The sequence below is a fragment of the Mchenga conophoros genome, linkage group LG18, assembly GCF_057382185.1.
Source record: "Mchenga conophoros isolate Kocher_MC1m ecotype Shallow Benthic linkage group LG18, M_conophoros_male_GT1.1, whole genome shotgun sequence".
NCBI classification, from domain to species: Eukaryota; Metazoa; Chordata; class Actinopteri; order Cichliformes; family Cichlidae; genus Mchenga; species Mchenga conophoros.
In genome coordinates, this window is record NC_140543.1 from 14,145,677 (window position 1) to 14,166,818 (window position 21,142).

Sequence of the window (21,142 nt, forward strand, 5' to 3'; positions counted from 1 at the left end):
CACAAAACTATTTCTCACATGCATCTCCCTGCAGCCCGTCACCCTTGACTCCTCGAGACAGATGAGAAGGCGATTACCTGCACCCCCCGTGAAAGGTGGAGAAACACTGTCCTTCTTCAAACAGTAGAGTTTGAAATACTTTATTTCACTTCATATGGTTTATGTAAAAACAAACAAAGACATGAAGTGTTTTAGTTATTCATAATGAACTTATATTTATGATGTAATATGTGACTTGTTAGTTTTTATTGACCCAATATCAGCTAAATGCAAAATTACAGCATTTACGTAGAGTATTTTCTAGGAGTACTGCAGTGATATCCCTTTATTTTGTAACTTTTCATCTTCCCTGTTTTCCAAATCATATTCTTTTTATTTCACTGCATCATGCAGCTGCTTTTAGACAATATTCAAATTTATGTCCAGTACAGGACATATTTTTTCTTCATGAATTTGATATTTGACCCTCCCCCAGGAGCATAGCTGTGCAGATGGTTTCTTGCTTGGATACTGCAAAATGTTAGTGGTTGTAGCAGGATTTCCACTTGTTTTGGGGCATCATGGACTTTACATTCATTGCATACTAAATAATATGTATTAATTATACATTATATAAGTTTTGCAATTCATTACGTGTCGTGCCAGGAAAAGCATAGGTGAAGCAATAATTGCTACTCAGTTTGTGTCAGTGACACTGAATCAAATGGGGAGGGGGGTTAGGGATTAGGGGTCCGGGTTAGGTACACCTGAAGGTCTTTTTATGTGTATTTTTCTATTCAAAATATTTTTGTAAAACAGGCCAATTTATGTATGCAGTTGCTCTTTTATAGCAGTACCTGGGTTACAAATTAATGTGTCTTTCTCCTCATTTTCTTTCATTCTGCTTTAGAGTACAAAGACAAATAAGTCACCGGTCTGTAGTACCTCCAACACATCAGTGCCTTGACCTTGCTACACTGCAGCCTACAGGCCAGTCTTAAACAATCCATCTAGACACCATTTGCCTTAATTTAATTTTAAACTACTCACGCCTCAAATCATATACCATAAGACTTTAGTACTGTATGTGTAATATGAGATGTACAAATAATGCAGGAAATAGTTGATTTGCATCATTCTATCAGATGCATCCAGCAGATTTCTATCAGCACTGATCACTGTTAAAAAAAATCAATCATTCACTTTTTAATTCCCCAAACAATGAAACAGCAATCTGAAATGATTAAACATCAGGTGTAAAAAAGTCTTAATGTTTTATTTAGAAAATGTTTCAGTCTTCATTTCACTGCTGTTACTGGATAAAACCTGCGATTTACACTGTACATTATATAGAAAATACAGTGATTACATTTACACAGGAGCAGTTATAGCATGTTAGAGAAATGTTGTGATACTGCTTTATGTCTACAGTTAATATAAATTTAAACAACTTACAATGTATACCTGTATTTTATTTAAGTGTGTATGTTGAAGTGTACATATCTGCAAAGCAATCAGTAAATGTTGTTTTCTGCCTTTTAAATATAGAAAATAAAGAGAAATAAGCCAAAGTTGCTGCAGTGTGCAAATGTTACACAGGGCTGAAAACACTGTGCATCCTGTTTTCCACCTCAGGTGGATGTGGGTGTAACGGTGAGGAATTTAGTCTGTAATTTTGAGATGAGGAAATGACACTCAAATATGACATTCCTCTTTGTGAAGGTGTGGGAAGGACAGCTGTGGAAAATAAAGGCCGTCTTTGAGAGGTGGTTTAAACCATTCAGCAGCATCATCTCGCGCTCTCTGTGGAGCTGTGGTAAAAATGAGCGGATGACCTGAGCAGCGTAAACTCATTATTTTGTCCTTTATGCTTCATAAAAGTGCTGTGGCTGGCCAAATGGATACAAACAGGAGGTAAAACTGGTGCATAAACATAATCGTAACACTTTCCTCATAGAGGTTTGGTGTTTTTGTGTTTCTGTGTACTCAGCTGTTGTCCTTAAAGTGCAACAGCTAAATACAAATAAACTGTAGCATCTGAAAAAGGAAGAAGACGTCCATCGAGAACCAGATCTTTCCCAAAGGATGGTGGGATTTGTAGTTTTGGTCAGGAGCTCTCTGAACTTAGGAAGCGCTCCCTCTGATCAGGAATGACGAATCCTTCTTTCTGTTCGCTCTCTCGTCTGTCGGAAATCACAAAACACTTTTTGGGATCGATGACCACGATGCTGTCTCGGTCCTGACCAGGAGCTTCCACCTCGGCGTAGGAAGGACGACCCGAGCCTCGCCTGAACTTTAGGATTGGCCAGTGGGTTGGGCGTCGCTGTGGGGTTGGTGGAGGGGGGGCACAATTAGCAGACAGTTCAAGGAAAAAAAACTATTAAAAATAGTGCCCATTCTATTATCCCCCCATTTCCTGCAGTCATTACAGTCCAACAACAAGCACTCATGAAGATCACATAAACATTCATCACATTTCACCTAAAGCAAACATAATGCTCCACTTTAGAAGTGTTCATTTCTGCCCATTTTTATCAGACTGACTTCTATTTAGATGTATTTAATGTATGTAAAGTCCATGTGTAGTCCATATTTCACTGAATATTATAACAACTGATGGAAGAATTTTTGGCTGAGCTCTCACAACAAATGTCGAGTAAAATAAGAGCCAAACAATAAAAAGTTAAAGTTCACTTCAAGTATTTTTCTCAATGGGAAATATTTCCACGTTGCTAAAACAGTTCATTTCAATTCAGTTCAATTTTGTTTATATAGCACCAAATAAAAGATATGTATTATTTAATTTTATATAATTACACTGTTTGGAATATGATTGCATGTTTTTGTACATGAGTGTAAAACATACTCAGTAATGTACTTGTAGGTTCAATAGGAAGTAAAAACAAGGTGACTCATTGGTGCTGATTCACTTCTCCAAACACACTGAAATAACTGATGAGTAACGTCTGCAAATGTCGAGCAATGTCTGGACATTAATTTAAAATCATGTTTTAAAGGGAAGTTTGAGTAACTAGTTTCATAGTAAATGTGAGTAGTTTCCTCCAAATTAAATCTAACCAAATGTTTACTGTGTTAGGTTTGCTTCTGATAATTTATTAAAATTCACTGTATTTCCAGTTTAATTTTAAAGAGGGGGGAATTAAAAGGATCTAGGAACTCGTGATTTTGCATAAATATAATGTTGGCAAGTGTAGGTTCAAATAAATTAAGCCGTACTACTAGTGCCCTTGGCTGATTTTAGGTTGACGCACCTCCATGAAGAAGAGGCTGGCGCTGGACGTGGGGTGGTTATACACGTAGATGTATGTAAAGATGGCTGCTGCCAGCAGGACCATCACTACGAGGACTCCCACCAGCAGACGCATCGGCGATGCCTCATAGGTGTCTGTGTTCTCCCCCTCTCCTGCTGTACACAGAGAGTGGTCAGATTCAGCTCATAGACTTAAATGTAAATGCTTCTGCAGTCACGTTAACTTTTCATTTTTCTCGACATAAAAAATTTACCAACTTTGAACAATATCAGGTTCATTAAGTTGCGACATTGTGTGAATTGGTGCTTTTTCACACGAAACCCAACAGGAGGCCTGCCTCAGACACAGTCTCACTATGGGGAAACACTGTGTTTGACTAAGGCGGAGGTACTGCTTGGGTAGAGCGCAGAGGAAGCAAGACTCAACACACACTCGCTGGATGTGAATTTGTTAAGGAAATTACATGCACTATTCTCACACGGGTGCAGTTTAACATCACACACTTTGGACTAAGGAGCTGGAAAGCAGAGACCGTTTCAGGTCCAATAGAACTGCACGAGGCACTTTCATTCAACTGTGAGTGACTTACGTGCATCACTGATGTGAAAAGCAGTCTCTGCACCATCTAGAAAAGAAAAAACAAAGACTTTTAAATGCACACAGTACATGACATGCTGTGACATGACTTTAAAAAATATTTTGGTTAAATTTCACAAGTGGCGGTTTCTGAGCAATCTGTAAACTTCATTTTCTCTTCCTAAGCTTTCACTTCAGTGGACTTGACTTAAAACGTAGTCTGCAGAAGAAAGAAAAAAGTGATAATCAACAAATTTTTTTGGGTTGAGTCGGATATTGAGTCTTTCTCACTCTGCTAGAGTGATGAACGTATATCACGCCATCCTTCAGCACACTGAGGACATCATGCAGTATTTAACATGGCGCTGTATATGCTCAGCTATGAGCTAACAGGGGGCTGGGAAATAGCTGGCCACTTGACCCCCACCCTGTCAGATGTTCCACAACACACCAAGCATGGATACTGTGCAACAACAACAAACATTCATTCATGGGGTCGTAATGATGGCTGCGCTGCAGAGGTGCACAAAGAGCGACAGAGTGATCTCAGATGATTCAGCATTCAAGATGATTTATTTTAATGTTAACAATCAAAAGGATTCCATTAAAGGCATCCACGCTCCTCTATGTTAGTAGAAACTGACATTTGTTTATAAGGCAAACAAAATAAAAGTGTAATCAAGGCAAAGAAATTATTTCAATTAGATTTCAAAACCGTTTTTTTTATTCTTATTGATTCTCTGATTAGAGTCAAGTGAAAACATGTGCATGAGGAGTGTGATCAGACAAGCAGTCACAACAAACTATGAGTACTATTAAAGCAGATAAAAAAGCTTTGTGAGTTTACCACCTGCAGATTTGTTGGTGGGACGCTGCGGATGTGATTTTGTTTCTCTGCTGATGCTGCTGTGTGTTGAGGGAATGGTGAAAGTGGGAGTCTCGGGGGTGGAGGTCATGCCAGATGTCCTCTGCTGCCCTGCAGACACAGTAACTGGAGGGGTTCGGTGTCTCCCGTGATGTGATGTGGCATTTGTGACTTCATTCATCCGGGGACATCGCAGATTCTGCCTCTGGGAAACAAAAGTGTGTTCAGACTGACGCTAATGGTGCTAAGCTCTAATGTGGTCAATCTTTATGGAGAAAAGCAGAAGAACCTCCTCTGGACAGCCGAGGTCAACCCAGTCCTGCCGTTTACGATCAAAACCACTGGAACATCTGAGAAAGAATGAAATGACTGCTGTTACATTTTCACTCTGTGAGAGCACAACCCGCTTTATTCATGGAGATGAATGTTTCCAAAACCAGATTTAAGTTATCCACCTTAATGCTGGCAGCTGATGATTTATTTTTAAATTAAAATTAAAATGATTTATTGGAGATGTGGATAATAATCACAAAATATTTAAACCACCATGAGTGATGCTTAAAAACCTTTTTCATTGTCACAAATCACTAAATGTATTACAATTATTTATTTAAAAGATAAGTTTATTAGACTCTTCAGTGCTTGACAGGAGATTCGGCTGCATATTCCTGCTAACTGCAGTGAACTTTGTATATTCATCTCTTAAGGTCGCTAGGCCAGATTCGGGTAGTTGGGGTTGCTGACTATCCCGCAGGCTTCCTGTTGACTGTACTGTATGTGAATGACATGCGAATGACTCTGCGAGCCTGCTCTGTTTACTCACAGTGACAGGATATGAGACAGTCTCAGGAAGCACCGCCTATGAATCAAGTTTACTGAGTGTGAGTGAGTGAGCGTATCCCTGCACGCGCAACCGCAACTGACTGAGAGCTGAACTGAACAAACTTTGGGCAACAACAAAAAACTCTCATGGATAAACTGTGAGGTTGAATAGGCTGCATGTACAAAATACTTCAAATTCATTATTATTAAAATGAGAGATAATGCAGTTATTATATTTTCATATTTATCCACAGTGAGAAATGCCTCAGTTTCACACTGGAAAAAAAAACTTACTGTAACTGCCTTCAACTAAAAATATTCTCTAATTTTAATGGATCCACATTAGACCATGAAACATTTTCTATTCCTAAAATAGTGGCAAAGTCACTGGTCTCTTTGATCTCTTTGACTGCTTTTCCACGTTACCTTCGTAGCTTACTGCACCAGCTGCAGTTAAAGCCAATCTGAGAAGTGACACATGGGCCACAGCTGGAGAACTGCAGACACGCTGAGAAGACAGACAAAGAGAGTGAGGAGGAAGAAACTGCTTTGCCTTCTGCAGATAAAACAGCATAATAGTAGAATATCCTGTAGCACAAAGATTATACATTCTTTGAATACTGACTGGTTCAAATGGTATTAAAAATAGGAATAACCTACTAGGGAGAGGAAGCATCTCCACCGCTATTAAACGGGAGATTTTGGACACTGGAATGTCGACTTTGTGATACTCATAGATGGTTCTCCGACGAACATCTGACGCATGTCGGATAGAAAATAAAGATGTCACATATAAGCTGCTAATAATTAAAGAAAGTATTTTGATGAAATTTTAACAGGACAAATTTTCAACTTACTGGGAATCTGCTCTAGCTCACGAAGCACCATAAACGCATCGGACAAGCCCACTTTGACAGGATGATTCTCAGAGCTGATGTCGCTGATGCTAATAGGAATCTATGAGGTAAAAACTGCATGAATAAATTTACTTTGTTTTAAAAGATGGACACAAAAGAGAGAAGAAAAGCCACCTCTTTGTAGGCAAAGACAATCCGCCCGTCACTGTGCAGAACGGCCTGGAAGGTGAAAGCTCCCACGCTGATGTTGTCCTGGAGGTGAAGGTGGTTCCACTGAACCACCAATGCTGTGCCTAATGGATGGACATGGGCACACACAATACTGTAATGTTTTGTACGCATGTTTGCACGTTCCCTGCCAACCTTATGCAGCACATGTTAGGGCGTCTATTCAGTAAAAATATTTAGTCTAGTAAATAAATAAGATCAACAGTTCCCACCGTTATCGAAGTAAAACACAGATGAGTTTTTCGACAGGCTCGGGTCGAAATTCGCCATCAGAGGAGCGACGTACTGAGTGGCTGTGAGCATCCGATGGATTATGTCTCCAGTGTAAATAAAACCTGGTAGGAAAAGATGTGCAGCTGTTAGCATCAGTAACTTATTATACATTATAATCAGTTGACGCTGACAGCTGTCATGTAAATTGCTTGTAGACACAGTCATTAATTTAACTTACGGTATGTACTTTGTTCCTGTCAATGCAACGGTCAGATCTTTGACTCACTAAAGCTCAGGCATTGATACTGCCCCAATAAAACTTCAAAATATGCAAGTAACAATTATTTATTACCATTTAATAAACTAATATATTTATTAAGTAGGTGGAATTCCAACTAACAAAAGTGTGTTTATTCTTAGATTTGAAGAAGGTGATGGGATTTCCTGACACGTGCAGCTTTGGGCTCACAACCTCCACAGAAACAACACTGAGTGTAGTTAAAGACTCACCTCCAGTTGCAACTGTGATTTCTTTGAGTAAATGGCCGTAAAAAGGAAAGTCAAAGGAAAGATTCACTCTCTGGAAGCACAGAAACATAAAGCAGGAAATTAGGTAAAAGAAAGTTGTTGTTTTTTTGTCTTTATTTAGGAAGAAGATGAAACTATAAAACTAATATGAAAGGTGTACAAGACAGTCTGGACATCATACCTGGAAAATAAACCACTTCACTCCCCACAAATTTGAAATGTTCCTATTTTAGTTATTTCTTCACAGACTGATCTCTTACCTCAGCTTGTCGGTGAGTTCTGGGCAGGAAGCCACGGACCTTTTGCTGATCCGCCTCCATTTTACTGATGTTGACCCACAGCTCTTTACCAGCTGCATCTCCAGGAGCATAGATTTTAGATGTGTAGTAGACATTATTCATATCCTACAACAGCAGATATTTATTATATATGTTATTATATGTTCTTATCACATCTTTGCATGTACCCTTTTTTAAACACTAAATCAGTAGTACAGTAATATTTATATTACATTAACTCTATCTGCTGTTGAATGTCTTTGCAGCAGAATAACCTTACTACGATCTGTGTAGAATTACTGGGCTCATCCTCCATCATTACATTTGGATCTGACTCCTCTGACTGGTGTTGGTTTCTGTAGTGGCCTCGTTTATCTGCAGTCCTGTCAGGGGCCTCGGACCTGGGCCTAGATGCCCACCTCCGTTCTCTGGGCTGGTGGTTCACAGAGATTATATGTAACCTCTGCTCTGGAGGAGACGGCTCCTGCATGTTGGCAGGGTAGACTCCTAAGAAGTAACAGAGGAGAGCAAAGAAAATAGGTTGGTTAGATTAGAATTTTTAATGAGACAACAACAATGTAGCCAAATAAAAAAATTATGCATTTGTTGTATGAAGCATTTTATAGGGCTTTATATGTATCTTATCATAAATCAATTTATTATAAACCAGTGCTTTTAGTTCTGTCTTTTTGTTGTTTTTGTTGTTGTTTTGCTTTGTTTGGGGTTTTTTTGCAATTTTCTCTTTTATTCTGATATAAAAAAACTTTTAAAAATCTATACTTATAAAAGACAAAGGGGTTATAATCAAACATCATAACAAATCTAATTAAACATCTATTGACTGAAGAGTCCAGTGAACAGATTTAGTGGATTTAGCAGATGTAGTAGATAAAGCAAAATCTGACAATATAATATTCAGCAGATCACTAACTTACTGTAACTTGAGCGCTTACAAAAATACCAAACTGACAAAGTTTTAAATAAAATCGAAAATATTAAATGTACCTCTCAAATATGATCTCTTGAGGCTTTTCATTTACTTCTCTCCATTTTAAGGTACTGATTTGTTTTCCAAATCAGTAAACAAACAAACACATAATTTAAAATGAAAAATTTTGTTTTCTAATTACAATTTCGCTTTTCTAATTAACTCTGTAAAGTCTGATCTGATTGAACCTTCAAACAAATTTAAAAAAAGAAATGAAATGAGTATTAATTTGTATTACTTCTCTACATCCGTCATTTTTTCCAAATGTATTCCTAAAAAATGTGTTTGTGCAACGTATTAATTGTTTTCAATAACAACAAAAATTGACTGACAATGCTGAAAAACTCACAAAAACCTGTGTATCACAGTAGCCATTAAATAATTAAGAACATCAATTGTATTTTAACACGACGTGCTGTCATAAACTTTACATCCACAAAGTTTATAATATCAGTTTCTTATATGAACCCTTTCAGAAAGTTCTGGCTTTTCTTACGTCACTTCAGAGGGTGTGGTTTGTGTGCTAAATTGCATTATGTCGTATTGAGCACATTTCCAAGAACAAAATATGACTATTTTATTTAAGCATTTTTAACAGTAGCACAAACCAAATCCTGTAAAACAACACCTTGCCAAAAACAGTCTGTATGCTGTGAGGCTGCTGTATTAGAGTGCATCAGCTTTACTGAAACACCGCAAACTAAAAAGCTTAAACAGATTAAAAGATTATTTTAACAGCATTAAAATAATCTTTGATTATTAGATATTAAAGAGATTAGATATGGACAATACGATGTCTAAAACGTAAAGCAAACTCGCTCTTTTACATGTCCGGCTGGATGTAAACAGTTCCTCAGTGGGTGCCATGTGGCAAACATGTGGTCACTCTTCCCTTCCAGTGACAACAGTGTCCTAACTTTTCCTTTCACAGCGGACAGTGAAGGCATGCTTCACATTCTTCACACCAGGAGCTCCAGGACCTGGCGTGTGAGGCCAGACATCAGTGGGTGATGTGTCCATGAATCTGTCACACGGTAACTGTCGGGGCTCAAAACACGCCACAGCAAATGCCAATAGGTGCTTCCACGCAAGATGTGTTAGATTTTCTTACAGACGTGAACTCTATTACACAAAGCAGCAGCAACAAAACAGCGTGGTTAAACATTTCATTAGTTTGCCGTCTTAAAATAATAAATAAATAAATCACTGCTTTCAAAGCAGGAGGTTAAATTTGTGATTTGGCACTAAAATAACTGAAAGGCCATCGGGCTGTCAGTACTATGGTAAGAAATATGGACACTGTAAGCATATTCAGAAAAGGTTACACTTCATGACAGCCAACCCATTATTAGCCTAATGACAACAAATAAATGTTAAAAAGGAAAAAGTGATTTAAAAATTGTCTAAATAAAATTAATAATATAATTAACACTTAATTCACGATGTGGGTCTGTGCTTTTTGTAGCTGGTGTCAATTACATTTTTATGACTCACCGTAGGCAGATTTTAGCCTCATGAAGCTGATTTCAAGCTGGAGAACAAAGACCAGACATCTGACGAGATAAACCGTCTTTGTCGTCGCCATCCTTCCTGTAGCTCCAGTTTCTGAGCGCAGAGAAACTCATTAATTATCCCGAACAGATTCTTCACTCTTTCACTGATGGCAGTTATCTATTTAAAAAGACAAATGCAGTCCAGTGTTTTGAAGAGAAAAGAAAGGAGAAAAAAAAGCAGACGAAGCAAAGTTAGATATTTATGTATCCTCATGTGATGTTGATGTCCAACTCCATCGGTGTTCATCATCAGCAAGCCTTCTCTGCATCAGTTCAGTCTGCAACAAAGTCAAACGCTGCAGGAAACGTTGCATTCAGGCCCTGTCGTATTGATCAGCATCTTCAACGTCATTTCATTGATTTAATTTAATTTCTTTTTTATTTGTCTGAATTTTATTTGAATAAATCAAAATGTTTTTGAAAAAGAATCTGTGCATCTCAACCAGTATACTGCATTGGCCTAAGGTACTGACAGAAAACTTGGGCTTAGGCTACTAACTATATCATTCCTGTGACTGTTTTAACCTGTGATGTGCACAGTGCACAATTCTGCAATTACAATGTTTGACAAATACATAAAAATCCATGCATGCATGAGTATTATAAGGTAACCAAAAGCACCAAAATTAAGACTAAAGTGTCCCACATCATAATCGTCTTGCAGATATAAAGAGCAAAAGAAATCACACACACTGCCAGGATGTATCTTAACTCAATCATACACTCAAATTTCTAACTGTTAGAAGACGTTATGAGAGTTTGCTCTTTTTTCACCTGCACCTACATTCACATTAATAACAACCTGAGTATCCTCTGTCTATCTCACTCTTCTATCCAAAGAATGTTGAATGCAAAAACCTGCACCTACAAATGGAGAGATGCCAAACTGTGTTTCTGGTAACAGTGACATTACAGATCTATCTTATCTTAATCTGCATTGAAGTTTCACGATTACGGGGAACAAGTGAATGCACCAGGTCATCCACGCAGCTCCAACCTTTCCCGTTGGATGGCGCACGATTGTGCAACTGAGAAAAGGACAAAGCAACCCACTCGTGGGACTAGTATGAGTTATGCATTTATTTGAGTATGCTGATTCATTACCGCTTATTTCACTAATAATATGCCACATATTAGAACAAACAAAATGCCTAAATTTCTGTGATATTACAGGTTGAATATTTAGATAAAATCAGAATGTAATGACATACAAATCTCATAAGTCCATATCTTTTCAGAAACCTAAAGAAGATATAAAATATATTGAATGTTTGATTTTCCACATCCGTGGAAGTGATTTGAACTTGTGGAAATGTGGAATTGATTTGAATACCTGAAAACAATGATTTTGATGTGTGAGACAATACTTTTTTCAATATTTTGCAACGGTCTATGAACACAGTTCATCGCACCATCCATAAATGCAGGTTATCATGTTTTAGTTTTAGAGTAACATGCTCACAATGACTATGTTAAAATGTGTATTGCATCTATTACAGCACACAATGAGTCCTACTGAACTGGCCTGCATGCTTGCAGTCCAAACTTGGGACTGTCCAAAGTGGAAACATTGAATGAAATGAAAAATACAACACAGAAGACCCAGGACTGTTGAACAAGTAGCAGGAGGAGGAGTCAGCGGCCTGGTCAGGGTCTGGGATGCTGGGCCTCCCTGCTGCTGTAGGACCAGGGGCGGTCTGCTTGTCTTCACCACAGGGCCAAGGGCAACATCTCCTGGGTCTGGGGGTGGATTGCCCCTCTGGGGGTGATGGTACCTGGACCTGGGGGTATAGAGTATGTTTGGGGAGTGTGAGTGTGTCTACAGTGTTCATTTCTGTTTGTCTCCACATTGGGCGAATGCTGACTATTTGTATATGTGTGCATGAGGGTGGGAATGCATGTTTGTGTCTGCGTGCACATAGGTGTATACACGGTGCTCACAGACTTACGTGCTGCTCAGTAACATTCAATATTGATTATTTACTGTTACTTATACTTATCTAGGTTGTTGCTGTGGTCTCCCTACTCTGTTGTTCTGTTTTTGCTTGTTTTCCTTCCCCCCGTTCCAGTAGATGATCCAGCAGATTTTTAGTGTCTTTTCTCACCGTCCCTCTCACCTCTGTTTTTCTTTCCTTCTTGTTTTCTTGAACTTCTCTTGTCTATGTCTTTCCCTTTCCTATCCCCCAGTCATGTCTGTTCCATTTGTAGTAACTCTAAAGTTTAAATAAATAAATAAATAACAATAATAAAGATAAATCAAGTGGACCAGTATGACAAAGCCATAACAATCCACTTGGAAAAATAAATCCATTGGGCTTTTTTGTTGGTCTTCAGAAAATAATTCTGATTGCTACAGTGCCGAACAGGACAGGCAACAAGAAAGCCTACAGTTGATTTTTGGCCTGTCTTGACTATCTTCCTATAATCAGCTAAGTCTTATCTTGTTCCCTCCCTGGATCTATAGTGGTTGTGAGGGTAGTCAACTAAAAAAATTGCACTCTTTACATTCTCCAGTTTTCAACCTTCATTTCTCAACACATGGTAGTTGGGAGTTATTTTAGTTCAACATTAAATTAATTTTGAAAGGAACATTAAGCTTAACAGTTCATTATTTTCTTCATTTCTTTTATATATTCATAAATGTCATGGGAAAAACACTTAAATATGCAACAAAAAAAAAGAGAGAGAAAATTCTTACTAAACTGCATAGCAACTGAAAAGAAAACTTCTTTATTTAGAACAGACAAAAAGAACTGACTTTCATAGAACACAGCGTAACATTTCAAAAGCACACAGATTAAATTTAGAGTGTAATAGTCTCACCCGATGACATTGTAAAACATGGAAATGCATGTCTGACGGTGTTCCAGTAGAGGCAACATTACTGTGGTATTTAAATTCATCACCGAGAAATGTGCTGGCTTCCTCAAAATGCATTGCTTACCTCACGCCACATAGCCACTAATTCAACATACAGTAAAGCTACAATGTTTGTTGTTTGTGTTCATAATGGTTTCATTTTAGGAAAAACAGGCCATTGCTATTATTTTTTGTCATCAAGGTTGGTTCTGTTTAAATAAAGAAAATGACCCTGCATGATAAGTTCAGAGACAGGGTATCAGATGAAACAGTCCTAGTAGGCATAATGTCTAGGGAGAATTTAGCTTCACTTCATATCGACATTGTGGCACTGAATGTTTTCTCTGTCTAAACTTCTAGAGGTTGGTAATGTAGGAATATTGTAATATTTTACTTATTTACATGGTTTTCTTTGCTAAACTGTGCTAGACCAGAAATGGAAAAAAATCTGCTACTCTTTTTTTAAATGAGGAAAAACAACACCGCAACAACTCAGCTCAGCACTGAACTTTGAGTAAAGGGTATGAACACCCCCCTAAAATGTGGTAACCTGTGCTGGATACATAACCTAGTTGGGAATAGTTTATTTTATAAGTTTCTAAGTATTGATTTAAAAATGGCTGTAGGTGCCACGTGATTACAGATTTTTTTGTTGTTGTTGTATATAGCTTCTCTAACTTAGGAATAAAGCATACCTATACTCTCTGAATGAAGCCCAGCTGTAACATTAAATATTATATACTGATACTGATTTAATGAAGCAGAAAATGTGTAAATGTTCTTATGTTTCTAATCTGCTGCTATATAATATTAATGTATTGCCCACAAACGAAAGTGATTTTGATGTTTCCTTTATAGATTTAAACTTTAATGCTTAAATGTATTCAGAGTTTCAGAGCACAGATTGTCTGACAAATAGAAAGCAGCACAGATAGCACAAATAGTGTTGAAAGTATTAGCTTGAATTGTTTATTTTAGTCTTATTTGCAGCCAAGTTGCATTTTGCTGTCATATTTTTTTTTAATGATGATGATGATGTCTCCAGTTTGGAATAGGTAGCGCTCATGAGGATAATTTTGTGCAGAAGAAGAGTCACATGATCCACAAAGTGCCCCTTTTTGTGAGTGAGTGTAACCGGTGTGTTTCTGGGTTGTGTGTGATCCTGACGATAAAAGGTAAAAGAAAGAAAGACCTCCAAATAAATAGCTTGCCCACTCCAGCTCCTCTCCCACAGGGGAATTGTAGAAAAGGGCTGGCATTTATTTTTTACATTAAACATAAAGTATGAATTTACACGAAACATATTTGACATAAGATTAAAAAAACAACAACACGAAATCCGACATACCTGACAATAAAAGGTAAAAGAAAGAAAGACCTCCAAATAAATAGCTTGCCCACTCCAGCTCCTATAACCAAATACAAACAGCGGGGAAGAGGGTTAGCTCAACCCACCACAACTTCCAAGCTAGCAAGAATTATCTATTCATGCTAGCATTCACGTTTCCTAGAACACATATGTGGCACACACATACTACACATTTATAGCATCTAACAAAAAACAGGCATAATGATGACAATAATTGAACTAAAATTGCAATCAGAAACATCTGGGTGGCTAAATTATAGCCACCCAGATGGCTAAATTATATGTGTGTTTTACAGTTTTGGAAAGAAATGACACCCACCTCTCCCACAGGGGAATTATAGAAAAGGGGAGAGGCAAAAGGGGTACATTTAGGGTTGCCAACCGTCCCTTAAAATACGGAATCGTCCCGTATTTAGAAACAAAAGTACACGTCCCGTATTGAGCTAATAAGGGACGCACTTTGTCCCATAATACAGTGAGAATCAAAAGTAGTCTATAAATGTTTATGGAATTAACGCTTTGTTTGAAAACATAATTCCCAGCCCCTCTCCTGCTTTGTGACCAATGAGCTGACAGCACACTTATGACAATTCGAGTATCCGGTTGTTCAGTGATGACGCGACGAATCCTACTTCCGGGTCTAAAGTAGTCTGCGTTTAATATGGCTTTTGTGTTGTTAACATGTTTAATGTTATGTATTTTCTTCTATTTGATCTCAAAAAGCTCCTAAAACAGTCAGTGATCCCTGTTGACCTCCCTCGGCTTTTATTACCGCTAATCATTTATTTAAGCTCAGTTTTTAAAACCTTAGGATGTAACTACAGCCCAGCCCATGCAGCAGTATATGAATGACTAACCTCGTATTGTGGATGGATTATCTCAGTTGTTCTCCTGGCTGAAGTTTGGTCCTTTTACAGCATCCTGCCATGCGATTACATTTGTTTCTGACCACCGAGAACACTCACGTTAACTTTTATCGAGTGGAAAAAAAAGTTAGCTTGTTTATATTATGCTAACATAGCTATGTCGCTAGCGGTCACGTAGCACATCATTATATACCAGCTAGCCCAACTTCAGTAACCCTACAAACGTCACTGCTGTTTAGTTTTCTGTCTTCATTTATGCTGGAAGTGATAACAGAGCTGTACGTTTTAATTTGTTTCCAAAACCCCGCAGTCAGGACATGCTATATTGTATTTAGATAGAAGCTAGCGAGCTAACTCCCTGCTAACTTCTAACTCCGTTAAATGTCATAAATTCCGTTTTCATGGATGCCTGGATGTTAAACTCAATTGTTACACCTGGTAGAGCAGAACGCTGATCATTTTATTAAAGATGAAAGACTTTAGACAGTTTTTCAACTCTCAGTAATGCCACAGTGATCGTTTGATATATGGACCTGCAGCGGAGTTTAGACCCAGACACGGCTAGTGACGTCAGACTGAACAACCGGATAACAATTCAGATTACCGCTCATCTCATTGGTCGAGGAAAGGTCGCTTACAGAGAAAATACCGGAAGACAACAGATGACCACAACAAGAAGCATGGCCAACAGGGAAACAAACGCCGACACTGCGGTGCAAGTCTCGGATGACAGTACACCTAAAGCTGGGCAGACACTGTGCGATTTTTTCAGTCGCGTTATTCAGCTCCTGCTCAAACTGCACGATTGACTCGCAGGGATTAGAAGTTGGTAGGTCACGTGCAGGGTCTCACACTATTCCGCCCGATGCTCTGATGCGACCTGAGTGCTCACACTGTGCCTCCATAAAATGAAGGTTATAACAGAAAATCTGTCGCTCGCTCTCTCTGTCTTTCACTCACACAGACACACCACCACCATCAACTTTGCTAAATTGCTAATGAAAAACACTGATCAGGCAGCTGTGATTGAGCAGCAGTGTAAATCCAACTATTTTCACGGTTGTTGTGGTCATGATAATTTTTGTGATGCCACATCGAAAAGGCTCGGATGAGCTTTCCAAAGTTCTACAAGTTGTGCCTCCATCACTTGTGTCCAGATCACACGCTGCACAGCCGTGCTGCTCCGTCTTTTTCACCGACGTTTACGTGTTTGCGCGCGAGCAGTGTGAGCGCCTGTGGCGACACCCTCACGAGCGATTGATAATCGGGAGCTGGTCGTGAGGTGTTAATCGCTTCTCGTCACCCCACGTATACTACACGATGCACGATGAAGGCCAAAATCGGTTCGATCACTCAAAAATCGGCTCAAAATGGGCCAAAAACCGCACAGTGTGAGCCCAGCGTTAGAGCAGCAATGTTTGTTCCCCTCAGAGAAAGGGAAAAATGGGAAAAGGAAAACACCTGGCTGGAAAAAGTTAATATGGGCATGTGCAGTGAATATCAGCGCTATGTGGCCAGAAGTGTGATAATATAACTTATTTTGTGTAATAAACAACTGCAAGGATAGATGATTACAACAAATAGATGACTAATACATAAAAGTAATACATAGATGAATAATGATGATGAGTTATGATGCGTAATCATGGGAACAAGCGGGTTTACAAACAGGAGCAGCTGATTAGCATTAGAAAAGCTGAAATAATACCTCAACTGAAGCCAATTGTACTAAATGCACTAAATGTGCACTGTTACAAGAATATTTTTCTTTCTATTGTTTTCTATTATTTTAAGTTAAGCAGGACAGAGTTCTTTTAAAGAAAGATTTACTTATATTCTCAAAAGTTAAGCATGACAGGCTTCTGTTTAAGAAAGAGACCTGTTTTATCGTGTTAATGTTGTCATTTTGAGCTAAAAATAAATGGCTAAATGATCATTTGTTTCACATGTGTTCATATCACAAAGAATAGAATATGCATCTACTTAAATCAACTTCAAGTCAAATGGTTAAAAAAATAATTTCACACACAAAAAAAGAGCTAGAAAAGTCACCACACTGGGAAGGGTGAAGACAACTGGGTCGCCCGGCCCTGGCCACGAGGTGTCCCTTATTTATTTTTCAGGGAGTTGGCAACCCTAGGTACACTGTATTTATAGGGTTGCACCAAAGAAGAAGAACAATGAGGAGGGGCCCTAACTGATAATGAACATAACTACAGGCTTGGAGGTCCTAACAGTCAGGTATTAATAACACGTTTTGTGTAATTATAACAAGATGTGATTTATGACCCTGTTACATTTGCACAGAATCACAAGTAGAAAGTCTAACAGAAAAGGCTGATATGCATCCATACCTGTTATCTCTGACGGGTATCTGTTCATCTCTCTTTTAGGTTTTGTTAAGGCAGCTAACTAAAAGAAAGGCTGGCTTTGTTGAACTTTCTTCGTGTTGCCCCTCAAGTGTTTTTTTGACTTTGTTATTCTTAAGCGCCATTAAGCTACAATAAAGGTCAACATTTGCTTATCTCAAGTTTGACTGTGCAGACTTCCTTTGGATTCAAATGCATTTGTTTTTGCTGACTCAATAACCCCCAATGACTTGCTTTATGTGTTATTCGTAGGTCTAATAGATTAACATCAGAACAAGGTGTCATACAATTGTGCTTAAACACATTTCATTTGAAATGGTCCATTTTGAGAGTCAGGTCAACACTGTCTGACTTTCATTCCTTTTACTTAAATTTACATTATATTTTTCTTGACTAATGTTGAAGGCATAACACATAAATAAGATATCCTGATATCCTGGAGAAATATTTAAAGATCTTAAAATATGAAATGTTTGTGCACTGAAGTTTAATACTGGCTACGCATGGTTTGCCTTACAAATAGTACAACACAACAACATTAAAAAAAATGAAACAAAAAGCAAAATACAAACTGGAGCTTTCAAAATGATAACCTTTAAAGTTTCAACACAGCTCTTGTCAGATTTTATAGGTTATATTATTTTCTGATGTCTGGTACGACTGATGCAGGATGCTTGTAGACAGTTATTTGTCAGTAAAAAGTATGACAAACAATGTTAAAAAAAATGTGTGCTTTCCTTTAAGGCAGTGCTCTGACTAACTTAAAAAGAGGAACTATAAGTTTACTTAAGAACATCAAAACCTTTCCAGCACAGGAAATTGATGGCTGATGCTTGGGGTAAGTTGATCAGTATTTGCTGTGCCTCTTCTCCTAATTTGGTGCTTTATTACTCTCTGTGTTTTACAGATCATACAAAAACTAAAATATAAAAAAAGAAATTCCCATAAAGAAAATTGCTTAGTTAATGTGTTTAATTACATTTTAAAAATCTAGTTTTGTGTTTGTGTTTTATAGAAACTTGACAATGGAAAGCAACTACACAACTGAAGAAGAACATTATCTATGTGAGGTTAACTTTCCAACCTTTACTGGCACTTTGTTCATATTGATCTTCATCATCAGTGTCATAGGCAACGGTCTCCTCTTATGTGTCCTTTTCATCTACGAGAACCTGAAAAGTATCACAAATATTTTCATCCTGAACCTGGTCTGCTCTGATTTGATCTTCACCATCACACTTCCATTCTGGGCTGTTGATTATCTACACCACTGGGTCTTTGGAGACCTTTCCTGCAAATTCATAACTGCTGCATTCTTTGTTGGTCTGTACAGCAGTGTCATTCTGCTGACTGCGATGACAGTGGATCGTTTCATTACTGTGGTGCTGCACAACCAGCTGAACAAACTAGATAGAAAGAAGTACGCAATTGGTGCTTGTGTAGCTGCCTGGGTCATCAGCATCTCTGCATCCCTGAGGGAAGCTGTGATCACAAAGGTGGGAAACTGGGAGAATTATACCTATTGTGAGACATCTGAAGACAACCTCGGGCAACACCTCCAAGTGTCGCTGCTATTCTTCCTCCCATTTGCCATTGTTATTTTCTGCTATTCTGCCATCCTCAAGAAGGTTTTACAAGCTTTAAACAGAAAGAAGCACAGGACTGTAGCTGTGCTGTTGTGTATTGTTGCAGCATTTTTCATTTGCTGGGGGCCATACCATATTATGTTTTTAATCAATTCTCTCTATACACCCAAAGGTTGTAAAACACAGGAACGGTTGGCTATCACGTCTCGTATTTGTGAAATGCTTGCCTATTCTCATTGCTGCATGAACCCTCTGCTGTATATGATCTCACAGAAGTTGCGAAAGCATCTGTTGAATCTTTTGCACTGTGAAAATGTGTGCAGGAAGAACAGGGAGAGAGACACTGGCCGGAACACAACTATTAGCCAGAAAGTTGTTTTCACAGAACAAAGTACTGCTGTCAACGAGGACCTGCATGACTATCCATTAAACAATCTGTCTTAAATTTACATATTGATTTAATTTGTAAATGCTTTTACATAATATCTATTTTTCAGTTTTTCATTGAGCCAGCTAAGAAAACAACAACATATGTGCATTTCACTGCATTCCTTTGCATTCACACTGTTTTGTGTAAAAAAAATAAACTGTTGCTGAAGTTCAGTGAAGCCGTTTTCACTTCTCTCTTCTAACAAAATTCTGTATAATGCCATGGCAGGCCGAACTGACAAAAAATGCACTGACAGCACTACTTTATGGTGTCACTACTGTGAAGTGTAAGGGCCAGATTTGGCCAGTGGTAAATTTTGAAATGATGCACTCCCAGCAATGTGCCAATGTGAGAAGAGTGTTATACTAACAATGGACATTTTTTAAACACATATTTCTGTCACGGTCCGGGGCAGCGGCCGTGTGAAGAGTGGAAAGGAGGACTCAAATGCAGCACTTACTCAGATGTGAAGGCGATTTATTGACAATATCAAACATAAAGCGGAGATGGCAAAACAGAACTAAGGATGAACTAAACTGGGTGAAACTACACAAAGGAGTGGCAAACCTGAACATGAAGGGAGAACAGCAGGGAGAGCACGCAGGGGATTTCACAGGGTATGAACACAGACGACGCGACGAGGAGCAGAGGAAATCACACACTATAAATACACAAAGAGACACTGGGAAACCACACACAGGTGGGGGAAACAGCTGGACCTGATTAACCTGACGAGACAGGGGAACACTAACACCAGGGACCAACAGAGGGAGCACAAACCCAGAACCCAGTGTCTAAAATCCCAAACACAAACCATCCCAAAACAGCCATGAATAATAATGAAAGTAATAACAATAAAGAACATAAACATAAAGTCACTGAGTCATGGTCGCAGGACCATGACAGTACCCCCCCCTCAAGGGCTGGCCCCCGACAGCCACAGAAACACACCACCAGATCCGGGCGGGCGGCAGGGGGCCCAGGACGGAGGGACCGGGCCAAGACCAAAGACGGAGGCCCCAGAGTCCCAAACAAATGTTCACAAAAAAAAAAAAAAAAAAAAAACTCACAGGGGAGCAGAGTCCAAAACACAGTTCAGGTGGCCGGCCAGGGGCCCGATAACACAGGAGGCCGGGATGGGACAGTTCAGGAGGCCGGCCACGAAGAAGACCGTGGAGGCGCACAAAAGGTTCAGGAGGCCGGCCGTGCGGAAGGCAACGGCGGCCGCTCAGGCGAAGAGGGTCCGGGGGCCGGCCGTGCGGAAGGCAACGGCGGCCGCTCAGGTGACGGCGTCCGGCCAGTAGCCTAGCCAGCGGTCCAAAAAACGGCCGTTTAGCTCCAGACCCAAACGAGGCTGGGCCAGGCGAGGCTGAGGGCACGGAAGCCGGGACCACAGCAGGCGGAGACGGTGATGCAGACACGGAGGCTGGACCAGACGATGATGCAGACACGGAGGCTGGACCAGACGAGGATGCAGACACGGAGGCTGGACCAGGCGAGGCTG

General features: G+C 39.2%; 3 protein-coding genes across 6 annotated transcripts in view; 2 read left to right on the forward strand and 1 right to left on the reverse strand.

Moving 5' to 3' along the window:
- The window catches only part of myripa (myosin VIIA and Rab interacting protein a), a 29,895-nt gene extending 28,344 nt beyond the window's left edge, over nt 1-1,551 (forward strand). For 3 of the 4 annotated variants that reach the window (XM_085253457.1, XM_085253459.1, XM_085253460.1), the window contains one exon: nt 35-1,551. In XM_085253457.1, the coding sequence (XP_085109583.1) occupies nt 35-127 (93 nt within the window). In that variant the 3' untranslated portion in view covers nt 128-1,551. The remainder of the gene's footprint in view (nt 1-34) is intronic. The other variant, XM_085253458.1, reaches the window with a different exon arrangement.
- plxdc2a (plexin domain containing 2a) lies at nt 1,544-10,351 on the reverse strand. Its single transcript, XM_085253461.1, has 14 exons — nt 10,101-10,351; nt 7,899-8,125; nt 7,601-7,744; nt 7,323-7,392; nt 6,812-6,934; nt 6,546-6,664; nt 6,372-6,471; nt 6,175-6,270; nt 5,941-6,022; nt 4,982-5,042; nt 4,678-4,897; nt 3,841-3,876; nt 3,252-3,406; nt 1,544-2,302 (listed from the first exon to the last, which is right to left on the reverse strand). The coding sequence occupies exons 1-14, from the start codon at nt 10,189-10,191 to the stop codon at nt 2,087-2,089; spliced, it is 1,740 nt and encodes a 579-aa protein (XP_085109587.1). The 5' UTR covers nt 10,192-10,351; the 3' UTR covers nt 1,544-2,086.
- Nucleotides 10,352-18,647: 8,296 nt separating this feature from the next.
- Nucleotides 18,648-19,652, forward strand: LOC146553391 (chemokine XC receptor 1-like). The gene has a single exon (XM_085254846.1). It carries the CDS (start codon nt 18,648-18,650, stop codon nt 19,650-19,652), a length of 1,005 nt encoding a protein of 334 aa, XP_085110972.1.
- Nucleotides 19,653-21,142: the final 1,490 nt, after the last annotated feature.

Bases quoted from the DNA above. Each gene is read 5' to 3' on its own strand.
- plxdc2a (XM_085253461.1), bottom strand. From the start codon at position 10,191: ATGGCGACGACAAAGACGGTTTATCTCGTCAGATGTCTGGTCTTTGTT. The intron at 5,043-5,940 runs GTAACGTGGAAA...ATTCTTTCTCAG, and splicing joins TGGTGCAGTAAGCTACGAAG to ATGTTCCAGTGGTTTTGATC. The intron at 3,877-4,677 runs GTGGTAAACTCA...TTTCTTTTCTAG, and splicing joins TCCCACCAACAAATCTGCAG to ATGGTGCAGAGACTGCTTTT.
- LOC146553391 (XM_085254846.1), top strand. From the start codon at position 18,648: ATGGAAAGCAACTACACAACTGAAGAAGAACATTATCTATGTGAGGTT.